This window comes from Alligator mississippiensis, chromosome 1 (genome assembly GCF_030867095.1).
Source record: "Alligator mississippiensis isolate rAllMis1 chromosome 1, rAllMis1, whole genome shotgun sequence".
Lineage (NCBI taxonomy): Eukaryota > Metazoa > Chordata > Crocodylia > Alligatoridae > Alligator > Alligator mississippiensis.
Window position 1 is genome coordinate 469,269,177 of NC_081824.1, and position 17,772 is coordinate 469,286,948.

At 42.9% G+C, this 17,772-nt stretch overlaps 1 protein-coding gene across 2 annotated transcripts in view; it reads left to right on the plus strand.

Annotated features, from left to right (window-relative positions):
• The window catches only part of UVRAG (UV radiation resistance associated), a 143,590-nt gene that overhangs the window by 101,257 nt on the left and 24,561 nt on the right, over positions 1-17,772 (plus strand). For both annotated transcript variants that reach the window (XM_059722560.1, XM_014601517.3), the window contains exon 13: positions 1,530-1,608. In XM_059722560.1, the coding sequence (XP_059578543.1) occupies positions 1,530-1,608 (79 nt within the window). The remainder of the gene's footprint in view (positions 1-1,529; positions 1,609-17,772) is intronic.

Here is a 17,772-nt window from a genome sequence, read left to right on the forward strand (position 1 = left end):
GGTTGTACATTTTACTTAAAAATATCTCGTTAACTTCCATGCACACGTACTCAGCCAAAGCCTAGCTGAGGCTGTGAGGGGGAGTGCAAATAAGGAGTCTAAATACAGAATTAAAACCGCAAAGATAATTGGTTCATCCTAAGCAACATTTTAGGGCTGCTGGAGGAGTCTGTGTTCCTTATGTACCTTTACATTGGTTTTCAGTATTACAGCTGAACGGGCTAAATACCTTTTTGAGACTGACATGAGAGCTGTCTCTTGTTACCTGCAGCAGCCAAGAGCCAGCAGTTAGCCATGATAATTCTTGTACAAAGTGCTAGCGTTCCCAACGTGCTGTACTTCTCTTATCAACAGTTATCTAAATCTCAGCACTTAAAGATAATTCGTGTTTTTTGAGACTTCCCTTATGTACTATAGTAACACTTTTTGAGTATCATAACCATAGCATAGGACATCAGTTCTCATTTAGGTTTCGTAAACAAGAAGCCAGTATCTTTTAGCAATGGTTTACTGTGGAGTGATGGGTTAGGGTGTATAATCCTTGGGAAGAAGCTTTGCTTGACCTCGACTCTGCTGACCCCCAGACCCATTTCTAGCACTTTTACAAGACAATATTGGTACTTGCCAACAGCAGGCAGTGCACACAAGCACAGGGCACTATCATAATGGGGATGGCAACTACAGACACATGTCACAAACAATGAGCAAGGAGCACAGATCCACACAGGAGACTATATTTTGGTGCACATCACTTGCACAGTGCACCGCACAAAGCAGCTGACTGCAGGCTTCCACCAAACCAATCACATAAGAGTGAATGTACTTCACATATAACACATTTTTGGTATAAAAGGGTCATCACATAAGAGCGAAATCACACATACAGAACCCGCATAAAGCGAAGGAAACCTGTAGAATGGTTGTAATTAGCCACATTAGTCTGAAGCCAAGTAGAAGGCAGGGTAGATCTGCACCTTACAGACTAACTGAAGCAGAGAGATATAGCACAAGCTTATATCATCTGCATCTGATGAAGTGAGCTCTAGCCCACAAAGGCTTGTGCTAATAATATATTAATATATTATAGTATACACTTGAATTTATAAGGTACAATCTACCCTACCTTGGTAAAGAATAGTCCATGTGCATCGTGGCTGGACTATTCATTCCATCCAGGAAGAGCACACACCAACTGCAGATGCTTCCTTCGCCTGATGTAGGGTATTTGTTCCCAAAAGCTTGCAAAGAAGAATTTTTCCATCTATTTGAGTTGGTTTAATAAAAGAGATCAGCTTTACCCAAAGCACCTTGTCTGTCTATGTACATCATGCTACATGGAAAGCTGTAAAAGCTTTCCGACAAATCCAGGAAATCTACCTTGTTTGAATCTTGAAGAGTTGCATTTTTTTTTAATTGTTTGAGGTTTGTTTTTCTGTCCCCTCCATATCAGTCTGTGCCTTTTAAAAACAGAACCCTGATACTGCTTTTTTATATGATAAAAACGGATTTCTTTTTCTTTTCCTCTTCAGGTTTCCGTTGTATCCAAAAGGAGGGGAAAAACTTCAATTTGAGTATGGAGTGTACCTTCTCAACAAAAACATAGCACAGGTAAGGAAACACTGACTTGTTATATAGAGTTGTGGGGTTTTTTTAAGCCACCGCTATCTCCTATCTGCTTCATAGTTGTCTAATACTCATTTTTGTGGGTTTTTTGACTCCCAACATGGACTGTACCAACAAGTCAGCCTTCAGTCCAGATGATGCAGTACTCCATGCAGAAAGCTTCCATGTATTGTTGGAGCTTGCACAACTCTAAGGTTACTGTTGTAAATGGCCTATGGATTGGATGCAAAACACCATTGACTTCCTTGGACTGTAGCTTACCTTTTGCAGTGGCTTCCACATAAAGCCCTTTAACAGGTTCACAAGTTAATGTTTCTTTTATTTTTAAATTGAAGCTGCACATGGTGGTCCACATCATTAGTCTTATGCACTAAAGCAACTACTAATTTTATTTCTGTTGGTGCATCTTAATCTCTTTCCATCTCTGCTCTTTTCCTGTCCTGTGGCTCTAACTAGTTGTCTACTGCTTTGCTTGATGGGATTCTCCAAATAATGTGTTCAGTTCTTTTTAACCCCTTCCAGTATAACAAGATTACTTCCTAATTTATTTATTTTTTTAAAGGATAACTAGATCCTTCCTGTTCTGTCCTGAAGTATATTTTTAAGATTATTCCTCTGCTTTATTTTTATGCCAAACAATATTTATTGTACTTTGTGTGTATTGTTTCTGAAACCACTACAAAGGTAAGACTTGGCACACAAGGCTCTAGAGTTGTCATCTGGCCCCCAAACATGACTGAAGTGCCTCAGATATTGGATCATACACTGCTGTATTTGAATTTTCTAGTACTCAGAGAGACTCTTCTTCCACAAAAAGTTCTGTGTATGTAAACAGAGGTCTGGTAAAGACTTTTTAGTGTTTCATTCCCAGCTGTTGAGGTTGAAGAATAACTGACATGTGTTAAACTGCTTAAGAAAAGTCAATAAAGACATAACTTGGCACTGTATGCATGTATAGACAATAGGACCTTTCAGCAGAACAGCAGATAGAGGAACTGTTTCAGGAAATGTCACACTTGCTTTAAAATGCAGTAAATTGACCACCAAAACTTAAAGGGAAAGAATTTCATTTTTTAAATCCTTTTAAATACTGCTTTGGAGGTTGGAGTTGGGGACCATCAGTTCAGGTGGTCTTTACAAGCTCTCTTAGGACACCTGGAAGTTTTATTCAAAGAGGTCCCTCTCTAGGTACAAGTGTAGAGAGCCTTCTCTGTGCAGAAGTGAGCCCATGTGGGTAAACCTCCACTTCTCAATCCGGAGTGCCGTCTCAGCCCCCTTTTCCCTGGAACAGCACCATCCCTTTGAGGGTCGGGCATGACAGGAAGCATGGGGTTGTCTGCGTTCCACCCCACCGATCTTGTTGACCAGACAGTTTTCTGTCAGGAGTAAATGCAATTCTTTAATGCTCTCCCCTTCATTTCTGCTTTGTGATTCTGCTAGAGAAGTGCTGGTTAGAGCAGGGATGGGCAAAATGTGGCCCGCGGGCCAGATGCGGCCTGCCAGGCCATTCCATCCAGCCCGCGGGACCCCTAAAAAATTTAGAAAATTAATATTTATCTGCCCCTGGTCTGCCTGTCATACAGTCCTCAGTGGCTTGCCAAAACTCAGTAAGTGGCCCTCCGTCCAAAATAATTGCCCACCCCTGGGTTAGAGCCACCATGAAGAGAGCTCTGATCATCATCTGAGACACGGGGTGCTTCCATGTGCCTCTTCATGAGTTGTGTGATTGGCAAGCAAAGTCCCCTGCCAGCCCTCCCGAGCTCCTGTGCATGGAGAAGAGGCTTAATAGAGAATTACACATGTTCCTCTCAGTTTTTCCTGCTGTTGTGTTGTTGCTTTCCTGTAGGCTTGGAGCTTGGGTGCTGGGGAGAAAGACCTGGTCCATACTAAGAAAAATGACTGAAATCAAAACTTCTCTGGAGATAGACTGCTATTTTGTTAAGCATTAGGGTAATCGCAATGAAAACCACATCTTACACTCCGGAGAATTAAGATGGAATTTGAAACAGCTCAGTACTAGGTTTGTGAGCCTCTATCCGGGGAAACTTGCTTTGCTGTTACATTCTCGATTTCAAAAGAATGCGTTTAATTCTGGATGTTCATAACAATTTCAGTCTGCTTCTAGGCTCAAATGGGTTTCAGGCTCAGAGCTTCTCCCTTCTTTCATTTGCAAAATCAAAGCCTTGGCTAAATTCATGGTGCAGCCCCCTTCTCTCTCTCTCTTTTTTTTTTTTTTTTGTCAGAGTTAATATTAGGAATCTTGCAAACTTCCAGTTAATACTTCAGCTCCCTTGAACTCCAATTATAATGCTCTTGCAGCATTATAATTTTTCTTTTTCCCAGGACCTTGTCAGTAGGTATGCGGATTGTGATTACTAGTTTGTAGGGCTTTAATTGGGAAATGCAAACCCATATCCAACTTAACAATAAAAGAAAATGTCAGTAATGATAAAGAAAAAGGTTTTGTTCAGGAAAAACGCTCAAGTCTTGTAACAATTGGGTTTTGGAGCACAGGGGATGGGAGGAAGACTTGGTGGTACGTCTTTGTACTGTCTGTAAATGTGACATAATGTATACCACTGCCAGTTTGAAATTCTTCCATGCAGCGTACCCCAACTGGCCTACGCCTGTTGGCTTGTTGGCAAAGCTTGTTGGTTGCCAACCGGTAGGAAGGCCTAGTATCTTTTTTTGTACTTCACCTCCTCCTTCTTTTTCTCCTGTCTCAGGAAAAAATGTATTCGTTCCTTAAAATTATGCCAAACATCTGTTCAGAAACCTGTCTAGGATTTCTGCTTTTTTTGTGTCGTTCGTAAAACATAGGACAGTCATTGATGAAAGGAAAACCTCAGCAAACAGTGAATAGTCCCATTTGAAGTTTCATAGGTTTCATAGACATTAGGGCCGGAAGGGACCTCGGAAGATCATTGAGTCCAGTCCTCTGCCCGAGGGGCAGGAAGTCAGCTGGGGACATAGGATCCCAGCAAGATAAGCATCCACATTTCTCTTGAAGAGCCCTCCAGTGGTGCCTGTGGCTCTGAAGCCAAGTGCTAGCACAGACTGGAGAAGTTGTGAAGTGTAGCATTGCTCATATTTTTTCCCAATGAATTAAGGTTTTGTGGGTATTCTTAACTGCGTCGTTCATTAACTGTGCGTTCTTAACATTCCCCGCAACCTTACATTTTTGGTATGGAAACTCGTTATGTAAGGTTAGTACTTTGTGTATAATTAGATGTATTCAAATTCTACTTGATTAAAACGTAACGATCCCAAGGGAAAATAATAAACGTCAGTGCATATAAGTTGCTTTATGTACTTTGATTATAAATGCCATTTATTTAAATTGTGTAAAGATAGAAGAGAAGTTAAATTGGCACTTACAAAGTGTTTTGTTTTGTTTTTCTAACTGGCATACAGTGAGAGTTTCTAAAATATATGCAGCATTACTTGTCTCCCTACTAATGCTTTTCAAACCTGAGTGGAAAACTTAAGCTTGAGACAGTAATATTATAGTAAGGGTAGAATGGATGGGCCTCCCTTGTCTAGCTGTCTGCTTTTCCTAAAAGCACTTCCTCACTTTTTTTTCCCATGCTGCTTCCTCTGTCTGGGAGAAATTCCTAGTTAAAATTCATAAAGCCAGTAGTTCATCTTTTTAAAATCCTTTCTTGAAACTGTCCCTAGCCAGGATGCCTACAAATTACTTGGGTCTGCCATTAGCAGGAATCCTGGTTTTCTCTGAATATATATATATTATAAGGCACTGGTAGGCTTCTAAGCTGCTTTGCGATTGTAGATATATCAGTGAAGCATTGCCTCAATCACTAGAATAAAATAAACTCTAAATACCTATAAGTTTTAGTATTTGATTTGGGGTTTTTATCATGGAAAATCAGAGCTCTCTCCGCCCCCTTAGCTCACAGTACGCAGGTCCAGGCCCCTTATTCCCAAGCCACAGCCCCCTGGCCCTGCTGATGTTTCTTGCCCCTCAACACCCCCCGTGCTGCTGGAAGGGACCTGGGTCTGCGGCCCCCTGCCCCTACAGCAACACCCAAGTCCCATCTGCTGCCCGTGGGAGGTGCTGGCTGCTGCAGCATAGCGGAGTACGGAGCCCGGCTCTCTCTCCCCCATGGGCAGCACGGCTGGAGCGGAGCCCGTGGAAGGGTGGATGTGGGCTTGGGCGCTCCCCACCACTGTACGCACTTCCAAGGGGACTAGGGGACCTGTGCCCCCCCAGATCTGTGCACAGAGCAGGGGCAGGTGTGGGCTGCCTGCTGCGGGCTCAGGCTCCTTGCCCTGCTGCCCTCCCCAGGGGCCTCTGCAGTCCAGTGGGTGTGACCTGGCACGGCAGGGCAGAACAGGGCCATTTGAGGAAGCTCTTTGCCGCTGCAAGCTCTGCGCTGCCCTGGCAATGTGCTCTCTGCCTGCCCTGCAGCAGCGAAGGGCAAAACCTTACACCACTTCCGTCGCTGCTGTCAGGTGAGTAGGGGATGACTAACCAGGGCAACGCAGGCTTGCAGCAGCGGGGAGCTTTCCCATCCAGCTCTGCTCTGCCATGCCGGGTCCCACCTGCTGGGCTGTGGAGGCCCTGGAGGAGAAGAGCAGGGTAGGGAGCCCATGCCTTCAGAAGGCAGTGCACTTCCATTCCTGCCCCGCGCACAGATCTGGGGGGTACAGGTCCCCCCTGTTCCTCCCTGGGAGTGTGCACAGTGGTGGGGAGCCAGCCCCTCCCCTCTCACCCCCCAGATGAATTGCCCCGTGGCCCTGTCCCATTCCCCACCAGGGCCCTGCAGCCGTGCAGTCCCCTAACCTCCACATGCCGCCCCAGCCCTAGCCCTGCCCAACTCACTCCCTCACTATGGGAGCCTCAATCCCCTCCGCCCCCGCACCCTCACTTATCTATCTACAGGAGCTGCTCTCCAGGCTGCCTGGCAGCCATGTGCATGTGTATGTGCGCACATGCACATGGCAGCCCCTGCCTGACCGCCCTCCTCTGGCTCCCCCCAGCCCCTTGCAGGCTGGAACTGTGCCAGCCTGCAGGGAGCTCTTTGCACAACTGCAAAATCCACGTGTTTCTCCATTAAAATGAGAAATCTACAGTTTCTTGGGTAAAGGGGGAAATCCACTTTTTTTCTCCTTTTTTTTTTTCCCATGGAAAATGGAAAACCCGGATCCCTGGTCATAAGTAAAGCAAATGAGAAGCTGTGCCTTGCGCTTTTTGCTAACCTTGCCATTCGGCCCTCCCAGTACACTTTTACCCTGTTCGTCTGTTTTTAATCCCCCCTTTTGCCATCTTACATGCAGATTGCGAACTCTGTAGTAAGAGGACAGTCTCTTACTTGTCCATATAGCACTAAGGGGCCCAGATCCTGTTTTGAGGCCTTTGGGTAGGACTGTGATGCTGATCTCATGTAAATACTTTTCAAACTTTATTACAAGCTGTGGCTTCAGATTAAAATGTTACGTTCTTATGTGAGCACTGTCTGATAGAAGAGCTGCGTGTTGGCCAGGCCGCTGATGTGCGATTCAGCACATTTTAAAACCCTGAGCTGAAAAGTATTTTGTTTCCCCACAAGGGAGTTAAGGGCTGAGGAAGCATTCTTCATTATCCAAGCACCCAGTCCTACTCAGAAATCCTCTTTTCCCCATATTCAAAAAGTGATTTCTCAATGTAGTGCATTAATTGTTGATGTCTGGCAAACAAATGTTCAGTCGTGGTGTAGTGCTACATTGGTCTTTCACCCTTTAAATTTATGCTGCGTTCCTTCAGATGGGAGGCTTTAGGACTGAAGTTTAGAGTGTCCCTCATTGCCTAGCAAATGACACTGTTACTTGCTAAACCCCTTATTAATTTTAGAAAAAAAATCTTGTGCAGTTCAAGTTGGAAGTCCAGCAGTATGATTGTGCAGGCTATAAATCTGAAATAGCTGATATAATGTGAAACTCAGCTTAACAATATTCATCCTCTGCTGCTTAAGCCAGAGAGATAAAGGATGTTGCCAAGTGAGTAAGAATCCAGTGTTCGAATGAATCCATTTGGTTTTCCTTTCCTACTGATAGTAGCTTATGACGAACAAGCAGTGCAACTTAAATGGAGTTTGAGAGTGAAAACTAGACTCCCAGGTTTTCTTCCCAGTTGTTCTATAGGCAACCTCTGTTGGTTTGGGTCAATCATTGACTTAACTCATTACTGAATTTTCCTATCTACCCATTGGACTAACTGCTAATTTAAGAGTGTTTGGATTTCAATTAATATTTGTAAAGCAATCATTATTTTGATCTTGTTTCAAAACAGCAGGGCCATCCTTCAGTAAATCAACTTCTTTCCTCCCTTAGGAAGGGTTTTTTTAAGGCATTAATATTGTTGCTGGTATAACACTTGTACTCTCTCTCACCATACTCCCAAAATGTTTTCAATTTAGTACATTGTTAGGGTACAAACCATAATCCCATTTCCAGACTAACTTCTACAATCCTGGATAAAACTGATCCAGATCAGCACAGGTGATGGGCACTTTTATCAATTCGGTGCCAAGCTATAGACTCTAGTCAGGGCTGAGTAGCTCCTGTCTCCTATCAGTGTCTTGGCACAGCTGTTTCTTGCAGAATAGCATCCTACTCTGAACATTGAAGGGATCGATGGCCCTGTTCCCAGTTGCTTGAGTCTAGCCTTCTGGGAGCTGAAAGTTTGCCTTGCTTGTAGAAAGGGATGGACACCACAGATCTGGACAGACCGTGTGAAAGTCTTGCGTGACATTAATTACCGAAAAGCACAGTTTCATCAGGTTTCCCAAGCCTACAAACCTTTCGGGAGAGGCTTTCCAGTCCATTCCCACTGAATCAGAAAGAGGAGCAGCGAAATGGCTAGAGCGTATGCGAGTGCCTGTTGGTTACTGAAGTAACAAGACTTGGTTACTGCATTTGAAATACAGATTTGCAGAACGTTGTTCTACTTCACACAGCCTGAAAGTGCCAATTCAGGGTGTGAACGTCCGTAACAGTTATACTGCTCTTAAATGCCACTGATTGGGAGCCGGTTCATAACTGTCACGGGTCAGAGGTGTCCACAAGTGGTGTTCTAGCACCACGATCACCTTTTAGGTGCTTCCACCCATAGTTTTGGAGCCCCAAGGGTGGTTGGCTTTTGGCAGGAGGGTGCTTTCATTTTTCCGCTTTTCCTTAGGTGGGTGTGTCTACGCATACGCTTTAATGCGCAATAAACTATTTTACTGCACATTAAAGCATCACATAAAGAACTGTGACATTACATTAATGCACAGTAAAATAGTCTACCATGCATGAAGCATCATTAAAAAAGCATGCAAATGCGCTACTGTGTATTGGCATGGCTTAATGTGCATTAATGTGGTACCTCACATTGGAGGTACTAAATTTAATGTGCATTAATGCAAATGTAGATGCGCCCCTTCTCTCCTAAACATGAGTTCAGTGAACTTCACTAGTCTTCTTGACCAAACTTTGCAATGTGTGCTTTCTGACTGAGAGGTGGGGGGGGGGCACTCTTGGTTTCCAGAGTAGGGGGAAGCATCGTGAGGGGCTCAGATTGAGTAGGATGTGAGGGCACAGATGGTTGTTGAAAAGATAGCTTTTATTGAAGAAGCAGTGCAAGGTAGCTCAGTGACTTTAAAAAAAAATGCCAACAAAAGGGAGAAATGGCAGGAAGTAGAGTCTGACCCCGTACCAGTGTGGACAGTTGTGGAGGGGAAGTAATGCAGTGTAGGATGCTGGATGCTTGGGCCACTTCTATGAAACATTGGGTTTCCAGACATAGATAGCATTGACGCAGTTCACAAGAGTGCTTGATGTTCCAGTTTCCCTTTCAAACCGTCCCAGGTGGCTTTAAGCCCGTTTAACAGGCCTGCATATCTGCCCACTTCAGGTTTAACCTTCATTCAAGCCACACCAAGTGTTAGGTGCACCAGTACCCGAAAGGGCGATTAATGCCAAATTTCGCATTTTATATTTTATCCACTGACAAGTCCTTTGTTTAACCACAATTATTTGGGATGTTTGTTAAGTGTAAGTAGAGAGAGGAGCGTATGCAAAATGATAGATTTCTTTGGGTGCTTTACCAGCTGCAAGTCCAAGGCCTTCACCAAGCAATAAAATTTGCAAACGAAGCAAGAGAAGCCGGCCTGTGATTTAGCTCACCCGAAAACAACAAAACGGTGTGGATCATGGTGTCTAATGGTGGGTAGTGCAGACCATATCCAAAACCTTGCTTTCTTCAATGCTACGTTACAGATGTAAAACTAACCACATAAAGGAAATTGCCTTACATGTTAAATGAGATCTACTTGAGTGGATAGTGTCACTTAAGTTTCTCCATAGGCTTTTGAACTTCTGACCCTCTTCAATTCTTGATGCAATGATTATTGTAATATAGAAGTTCATGATGAATGAAGTCATAGGAAGTGAACGTGCCCCCGTCTTGAAATCCAATAAACATCACTTAGTGATCCTGAGGAGTTTAAGAGTACTAAGGCATAAACTTCTGCGTTTCAGGTTATAATGTAGCAAGACTACAGTCCAGCAATAAAACTCTTTCAGTTTGAAAAGTCTCAGTGCTTGATTCGACTGTGTTTTTTTCAGGCTAGTGCAGTTACTATCTTCTAAATTGCTTTTTTAATTTTAAACTGTGTAAAAGACTCATAGAGTATGAGAGACACCTTTATGGGTCCCCTGCTCATCTACTTCATTGCTGCTTTTTTTTTTTCTTTCTTTTTTTTAATAAGAAATCACTCTCCTCCAGGCTTTATAGCAATACTTCACTTACGTAAGTGGTCCTTTTCCCAATCTGTCTTTCACAATGGTTTTCTATATCCTTATTAGGATACCAAACCCAATTTGTGAAAGTTAATGTATACTACCCCTCTGGAGGGGTATTGTGTTTACTGTCATGGAAAGCTTCATCCATATGTGGCTCTAGGAGGAAATGCAGATTTTGGCTGATCTACATGTTTTAAGTTTACAGCGTGTTCTGCATGCATGCTAACATGTACGCATACTCATATTTCCTATATCATTATTTTCTTAAGTTAATTCTAGTGGGAAATCTCCACTAAACACAATTACTGTGAAAGCAAAGTCCAGTATTAAGTATCAGGTTTTCTCAAACTTCAATTCTAAATGAGTTATAGAACAAAATGTCCACTAACGTCTGGGTGACTACTGCAGACTGCCAAATTTTACAAATCGGAAAGTAAGCAAGCAAGTAATCACAATTATTCTTTTGTTTTAATTAATTGACATGTATAACAGACCGGTAAAGCGCTGGAGTTATTTTTATGACACATGAAGAGGTAAGAGACCTCTACAAAGGTCTAGTGTTAAAGCTTTGTTGAAAGGCTGGGAATTATCATATTCTGTGGATTAACAGATTAACTAAATTTGGTTTTGATGCCAAATGTACAACTATACTGGGAAGTTAAGGCTAAACTTTCCTCTCTTTACTGTAAGTGCCTCCAAAGTATGTATTTTTATCTTGGCCACAAGCGAACAGTAAAACTGGTGTCATGGGTAAAAGGATACTATAGAAAACAGATTTTAAAAGGATGTTGGTCATGCAAACTGCAGCTGTACAAATTTTACTTGGCTATTTTTGTACAACTAGAGTATACGTTGAAGATGTGTACACAATTTTCAAAAAAGCCAAAGGCAATCAACTCGCGGGAGGCTCTTCCTTACTAGTAAAAATCAGATTGGGAGAAGGAATTGTTTGGGAGTGTGTAGGCAGAAGTCAACTGGTGTGAACGTGCCATGAATTGCTAGTGTTTGTGATCCCGAAGAAAAGATTCAGCCAAAAAATGGATTTAAGTGGCCTTTGAACAAATTCGGAACTGGTAGGCGAGATCCCACAGGATGCAAATAGAAGGGGGAAAAGGACTCCAAAAGGTTTGATTGTAGCTCAGGCAAGTTTAAGGGCACAAAAACATGCTATCTTGATGTGAAAAAAGGGTAGGAAGCCTATAGTAAGAGACAGGCTCAGGTAAACCATGAGCTTTTAAGAGACTTAAAGAAGAACCCAAAAGAAGTTTGGCCATATTGCCACGGATATACATAAGTGTGCTGCTTGGCCGTGTTGGAGATAAAACCAGAAAGGCCGAGGCACAAAGTGAAAAAACTAGTAAGTAGCCAAAAAGTTGACTTCCTTCCTCTCCCCCCACCCATACCCCGCCCAAAACCCATCTGTAAACATGCAAGAGGAAGATTGAGTAAAATAGCTCCTTCCTGAATGCAGAGGGGAGGTTACTAATGGATCTTATGGGAAAGATTGGAGTATTTAATGACTCCTTATATAGAGGTTGTATTGATAAGGACAAATGATTAATGGCAGGCACAATTATTATTCCAAGACAGGGATTAGGTACTCAAAGTGTAGAGTATGCAAACAAAGAGGTTGGAGCCTGCTTAGGTAAGGCAAATATTTTTATATCAGCAGGGCCTGATGAGGTTCATTCATGAATACTCAAGGAGTCGACAGAGGCAATCACAAAACCACTGGCACTTATTGTTGAGAGTTCATAATAGAGGTCAGGGGAGGTCCCAGCAGCCTAGAAAACTTTAAATGTAATGCCCGTCTGTAATAAAGGGGAGGGAAAGAAGGCCCAGGGAAGCCGACTGACCAGCCTAACTCTGAAGGAAGTCTCTTTTGTCTGAAATCTTATCCAGCATCTCTGCCAACCATACACTTGGTATAATAAAATATCACAAAAAACCCCAAACCCCTTGCCTCCCATACATTTCCTGGACCATCATGGCCATAACAGTACAGCAGCTTGTACAACAGTACAATCAGGGATGCCAGGAGGCCTGGGATGAAGTGCAAGATAGGGACGAAGGGCCCAAAGAGACAGAGGGGGCTGAGGCTGAGAGCTGGGGCTGAGCAGTGGGCCAAAGCTAGAAGCCAGATAAAGTGGGGCTAAAGCCAAGAGGGCTGAGGCCTCTACAGAAGGACTGAACTGTGCCCAGACTAACCTCTGCAAGGCATGGGCATGGCTGCAGGGGCTGGAGGAGGCCATGAATTTAGCCCTTAAAGCAGTTTGGGCCAGTGGGGTTAGGCCAAGAGACTGTGGGCCACTGGGAGAATATCCAAACCCCAAATTCAGATGGGCCAAGTGGTACCCAAGAGAAGGACGGAGCAGAGACCGAGAGCATCGTGGGCTCACCCGCCTCTGAGGGCAGCCTCCCTCCATTGCCTTTTAACAGGAGCCAGGCAGGATCAAGGCAGCCACTGGGCATCATGGGGCATCATAGTGGCCTTTGAGTGCCATCTTGTTACGGGGTTGGAAAGAGGTCTGGCGCATTGATGCGCTGTAGTTGTTACCCCCACCTCTCCTCTCTTGTCTCACTTTTTGAAAACAAAAATCCTTACAACCATAGCATCCACTTTAAACTCAGCTGATTTGATTTATAAAATGACACGGTGTAACTTTTTCTTAACTCTCTCCAAATTAATTTTGGAGTCCGTTAATACAGGACAACATTGCAATCATGTTAGAGGTTAGTAACTTTTCAGTAAACTTACATTTCGGAGTGAAGACAGATTTAAATACAGGTAGGAAACCTTCTAGTGTGCAGATAATCTGAAGTTCTTGTATTTCCCCCAAAAGGTATAAACACACAATTGTTTATATAGCAACAGGCATTATTTAATTGAGTCCCTAAGATTGTTTATATAGCAGCAGGCATTACAAGATTTTCTCTTTTCATTACTGCAGTGTTGAGTCATTTGAATCCTAGCCATTGCTCCTTCATAGTAGGAAAATGCATCCAGGATCTTGTAAAACAATTAACTATGTCATTTTATTAAAAATTACTTCTTATATTTTTTGCATCCTGGAATTCAACCTCCTCTGAAACCCTTACGTAAATAGTTGGCTTTTAACCAGTGCTGCAGACTTAGTTCAAAGACATTTTTCTGCTTCTGTTTCTCAAGTTTGTGTACTCAAATTTGTGGGTCATATGTTTATTCTTCAAATTGGTATGTACTAACAAGGTCATCAGTTATTTTACCTTGGTTTAGAACTGCTATAGAGCTCTGCGGTTGAAATTAGTGGTTTTAAAATCTATTAATGTTGGTATGCCCAAAGCCTCGGATACTGTCACCGTATGTGCTACATATGTTATACAGTTAATTTTGTTTGTTTGTTTCTTTTGCTTCCTGAGGTTTAGCTCAGGACTTGTGCTGCTTCTACTATTTTAAAAATATCAAGCCAGCTGGCAGACTAGGGAAAATGCAGATGTGCTATGAGTTTTCGGTCTAGACTGGCATGCTCAACAAGACGGGTTGGAGACGGATGGTAATGCAAATATGGTTGTCTTATCTGTGTTGGAAGAATGCCCCTGCATTTTCAAGAATGAGGAAACCACAATTTATCAATGGCAGAAGAAAGGAAACAAATAAAACTCTTTAAGAGACAAATTTAGAAAGGGAGCATCCTGAATTCTCAGCAAAGGATATACTAACCGAGTCAGCGTGCACATCCTGGTTCAACATTGACATTTACTGCCAGGTGCCATTAATCATTGAATGTTTACCACTTTAAATCTCTCGTATATTGAAATGGAGTGGTTTTCTTTGCAATTAAATTGTCATTCGTTCTGTGCATCCCCTTCTGAAAAGCTGTAGTCGTCTTTAGCAACACAAGCCATACTTTCAGTTGCTGACACAACCTAGTATTTCCCTGAAGTTCAAAAGTCACGAGTGCTCCACACAGCAACAGAAATGTTATGACTAGCAACTCACCACTTTGCATTTCCATCTTGGAAGATGATGTAAAATAGAAACTAATGCAGAAGAGCCACTAATAAGTAGCAGATGGAAGCGTGTGTTTACAAAAACACAAGCCTGCAAAGAGTTGTCAACCGTTATCCTGTGTTGCCGTCGTGTTTTGATGTAGCACTTACCTAATGACAGTTATAAAGATTATCGGCCTTTAATAAATGCCCTTTTTATTTGTCTGGCTCGTTGTAATTATATTAAATGGAATGATGCATTCCTGGCCATCAAGGCTAATTAACATTATACAGAATATTAAATTCCAGTAGTGGTTGCAGTACAGGTTTGACCATTGCCATTCCATAGACTAGAAAGGCAGGCCTTAATTGGGAGACTGTTAATAATCAGCCTTTCATTTATAAACTTTGTGAAGTTAGTAGCAGGAGGGAGAAATCTGCCACGGTTCAAATGATATAAAATGTTTTAAAAATGAAGGTATGTTAAATCCAAGTTTCTTGGTAGCAGTGTGTAATTCCTTTTGCATTTTCTTGTTGATGTGAGTTGTCGTTCATTCTGGGGAAAGCCCAAGCTACTCTTTACCAGGAGTGATACTGGTGTGTTTTCTGTGTTATTCCCACATCTGCACTGTAGCCAGGGACTCGGGGTCAGCTACAATGGAGACTTGGCTGTTATACCGACACTTTTCAGATTTAACTTTTGCATGTTCACCTGGACTGGTTAACAAAGTCCTGCTTTCTTTTCCCTCGTCCCGATTCCAGTGTGTGTGACCAGAGTACCAGAACAGGACAGACTGCTCTAGTTTCTCAATACCCTTGGTTTTCAGGTCACAACGGGCCCTTTAGATGGATGCTATAAATGCTAGCAATTTAAAGCAAAATTATACCTGGCTGTCTAGAGATGGAAGTTCCCGAGGGCAAGAGTGTTACGGATTGAGGCGAGTTTGGTCCCCATTTTATCCATGTGCTTTGAGATTCAGGGAAGTTAGCTTTTCAGCTGATGCAGCTTCTACTTTGTGTCGATGACCCAAGCCTCTCTATTACAGGGCTATGCTGACATGGAGCCTGTTGCTATTGCAGTAGTGGATGTAAAGCCTCGTTTAAATTAAACAAAACAAAACCTTGCAAAGAGAACCTGCCAAATAATAAACCTTATTGTCTTTCTGCAAAGACCTTGGAGCAGGAGTTGCGGGAGGTCCGTGTGGTGCTAATTCTGAAAAGTGCATGGCTTTCAAAGGCAGTTAAGGCCCTGACTCCCATTAACTTTTTCAGTGGGATTTGAGCACCTAATTGACTCTTGTGCCTTTGAAAACCTCCACCCCCAGCTCCTAACTATTCCGGTTTCAGCATTATTTCATGGCTGACTACCAGCAGAAACACTCAGCTGACGTGTTTCTTCACCGTTGCTGGATGTAGTAACGGAGGTAGAGAATGGAAAACAATTGGGTGCCTGTTTGCCATCGTTGCCGTTAGCAGATCAAAGAGTGCTAAGAGCTTTAAAGTTGCATCTATGCCAGCAACTGCCTTTCATTGTGCGCCTAGGCCAGTGTTTTTTTGACCACTAGGAAGTGTTGACTTTGCTTGCAGTGATACCTTATGGGCTTTTTGTGCCTTTTAAAAGTAAAGAAAAAGATTAATCGGTGTGTTCTTCTAAGAGTAGGACTGAGAGCACGCGTAGTGTCAGTCCTCGGCAGTCCCCTGCAGTCGAGGATGAGCGTCTTTCAAGATTGCCTTATCTGTGGGTCCAAAGATGGCTGGCGAGGCCAACCCAGGATCGACAGGTTCTAGTACAACGTGGGCGCGTGTTTCCATGCAAGGTGGGTGGCCGTGGAAGTGTTGGTATAGCCAGTGTGTTGCAACAAGGAAGAGCGTTATCCAGTTATCTAATGAACAAGCTCATGCTCACAAGTAAAGGCAGAGCAGCCAGTTCCCAAATGATGAGGATGTCCTCAAAAGCGTCAGAAAAGCAATAAATTCTGCGGGGGGGGGGGGGGGGATGTGCGCATCTGTCCCTCTCCTGAAAACTCAGTGCTCCTTGTGCTGATTTTGTACCCAAAATGGCTAATGTCATTTCCTGATTTCTGCTTTTTTTTTTTTTTTTTCCTCAAAATTTTTCTTGTCATGACTCTCAAACATGGCACCTGCTGCTAGAACAACTGGGGCAAATCCAGATTATTTTTATTTTAAAGTAGGAGGGGGGCAGAGGAGGAACACCCTTTTGCAAACCTTGAAGGTTGTTCCGCATCTTTTCACACTAGCCAATAACCGCTTCTGTCTGCATTTCGAGCAGTGCTATAGCTGTATTAATGAATGTGAAGCAAAAAGTAAAATCAAAATGCGAGTCATTTCCCTATCCTTGTGTGAAATGCAGAAAGGAAATGAGCACAGCAAAAAGAGCTAGGATTATTTTGTTTGTGTGCTCTAATCCAAGCATTGTCATAAGTAGGTTTAAACCTTTTAAAAAATAAGTAAATGCAAGCTTTTAAAACTTCACGGTTCTTCAAATTTGACACTGTTCATAGCTGGCTACTCTCCTCTCCTCTCCTCTTCTGCAGCACGTTATGTAGCCGTATTCTTAATCCATTAAAGGAAGGTTTCCAGGGCGGGTTTTGTTAGTAACTTGGCTGGGAGGCCGGTACATGTCCTTGATCAGACTTCGGTTATCGCCTGATTGCTCCTCTTCATGTATGCTACACATTTTTGTTCATGCTAACTTGGGGGGAAAGAAAGTTACTGCACACAAGCTGAATATTAGCAGGGAAACTGCAATTTAATGATTTATTATTGGTATACCGGCAGTTGCACACTAGCCATCCAAAGGGCCCTTAGCTACTGAGGATACATGTTTATGCTCAGGATATATGTTTTATCCTTAGCATAACTACCTTCACTTCTGAGGATACATGTTTTATCCTCATTAAACTTGAGGATAGATGTATTTTGGGACTGCTTGCAGATGTTAAAACAAAACCAAAAACCAGAAAAAGAAACGCAATATACCAAAAGAAGTAATGCAGTTCTTCAACCTGACTCTGCAGCATCTATAAAGATTGGGCACTTCAGCAGGGCTTTATGGCGCTTTTAGCCAAAGTTGATTCAATCAGCTATTAGATAAAAGTGCCAAAAAAGCCCCACTAAAGTGCCCAATCTTTTACAGACGTTGGGTGAGCCAGGTTGACGTAATGTGCTGCCTCCTCTGGGCACGCGCAGGGCTTGGCAAGGGAACGTGCCAAGTTTAAAGTAAAGCACGGGGTGTTTGGGGGGTTTTATTTTTTTATTTTTAAACATCTGGAAGCCCCTGTGCCCTGAAAGGAAAACAGGCATGTTTTCCTCTAGATAATTGGAGTGATGGAGTTATAACACTCAACTAGAACAAATGTTAGCTTGCATCCAACA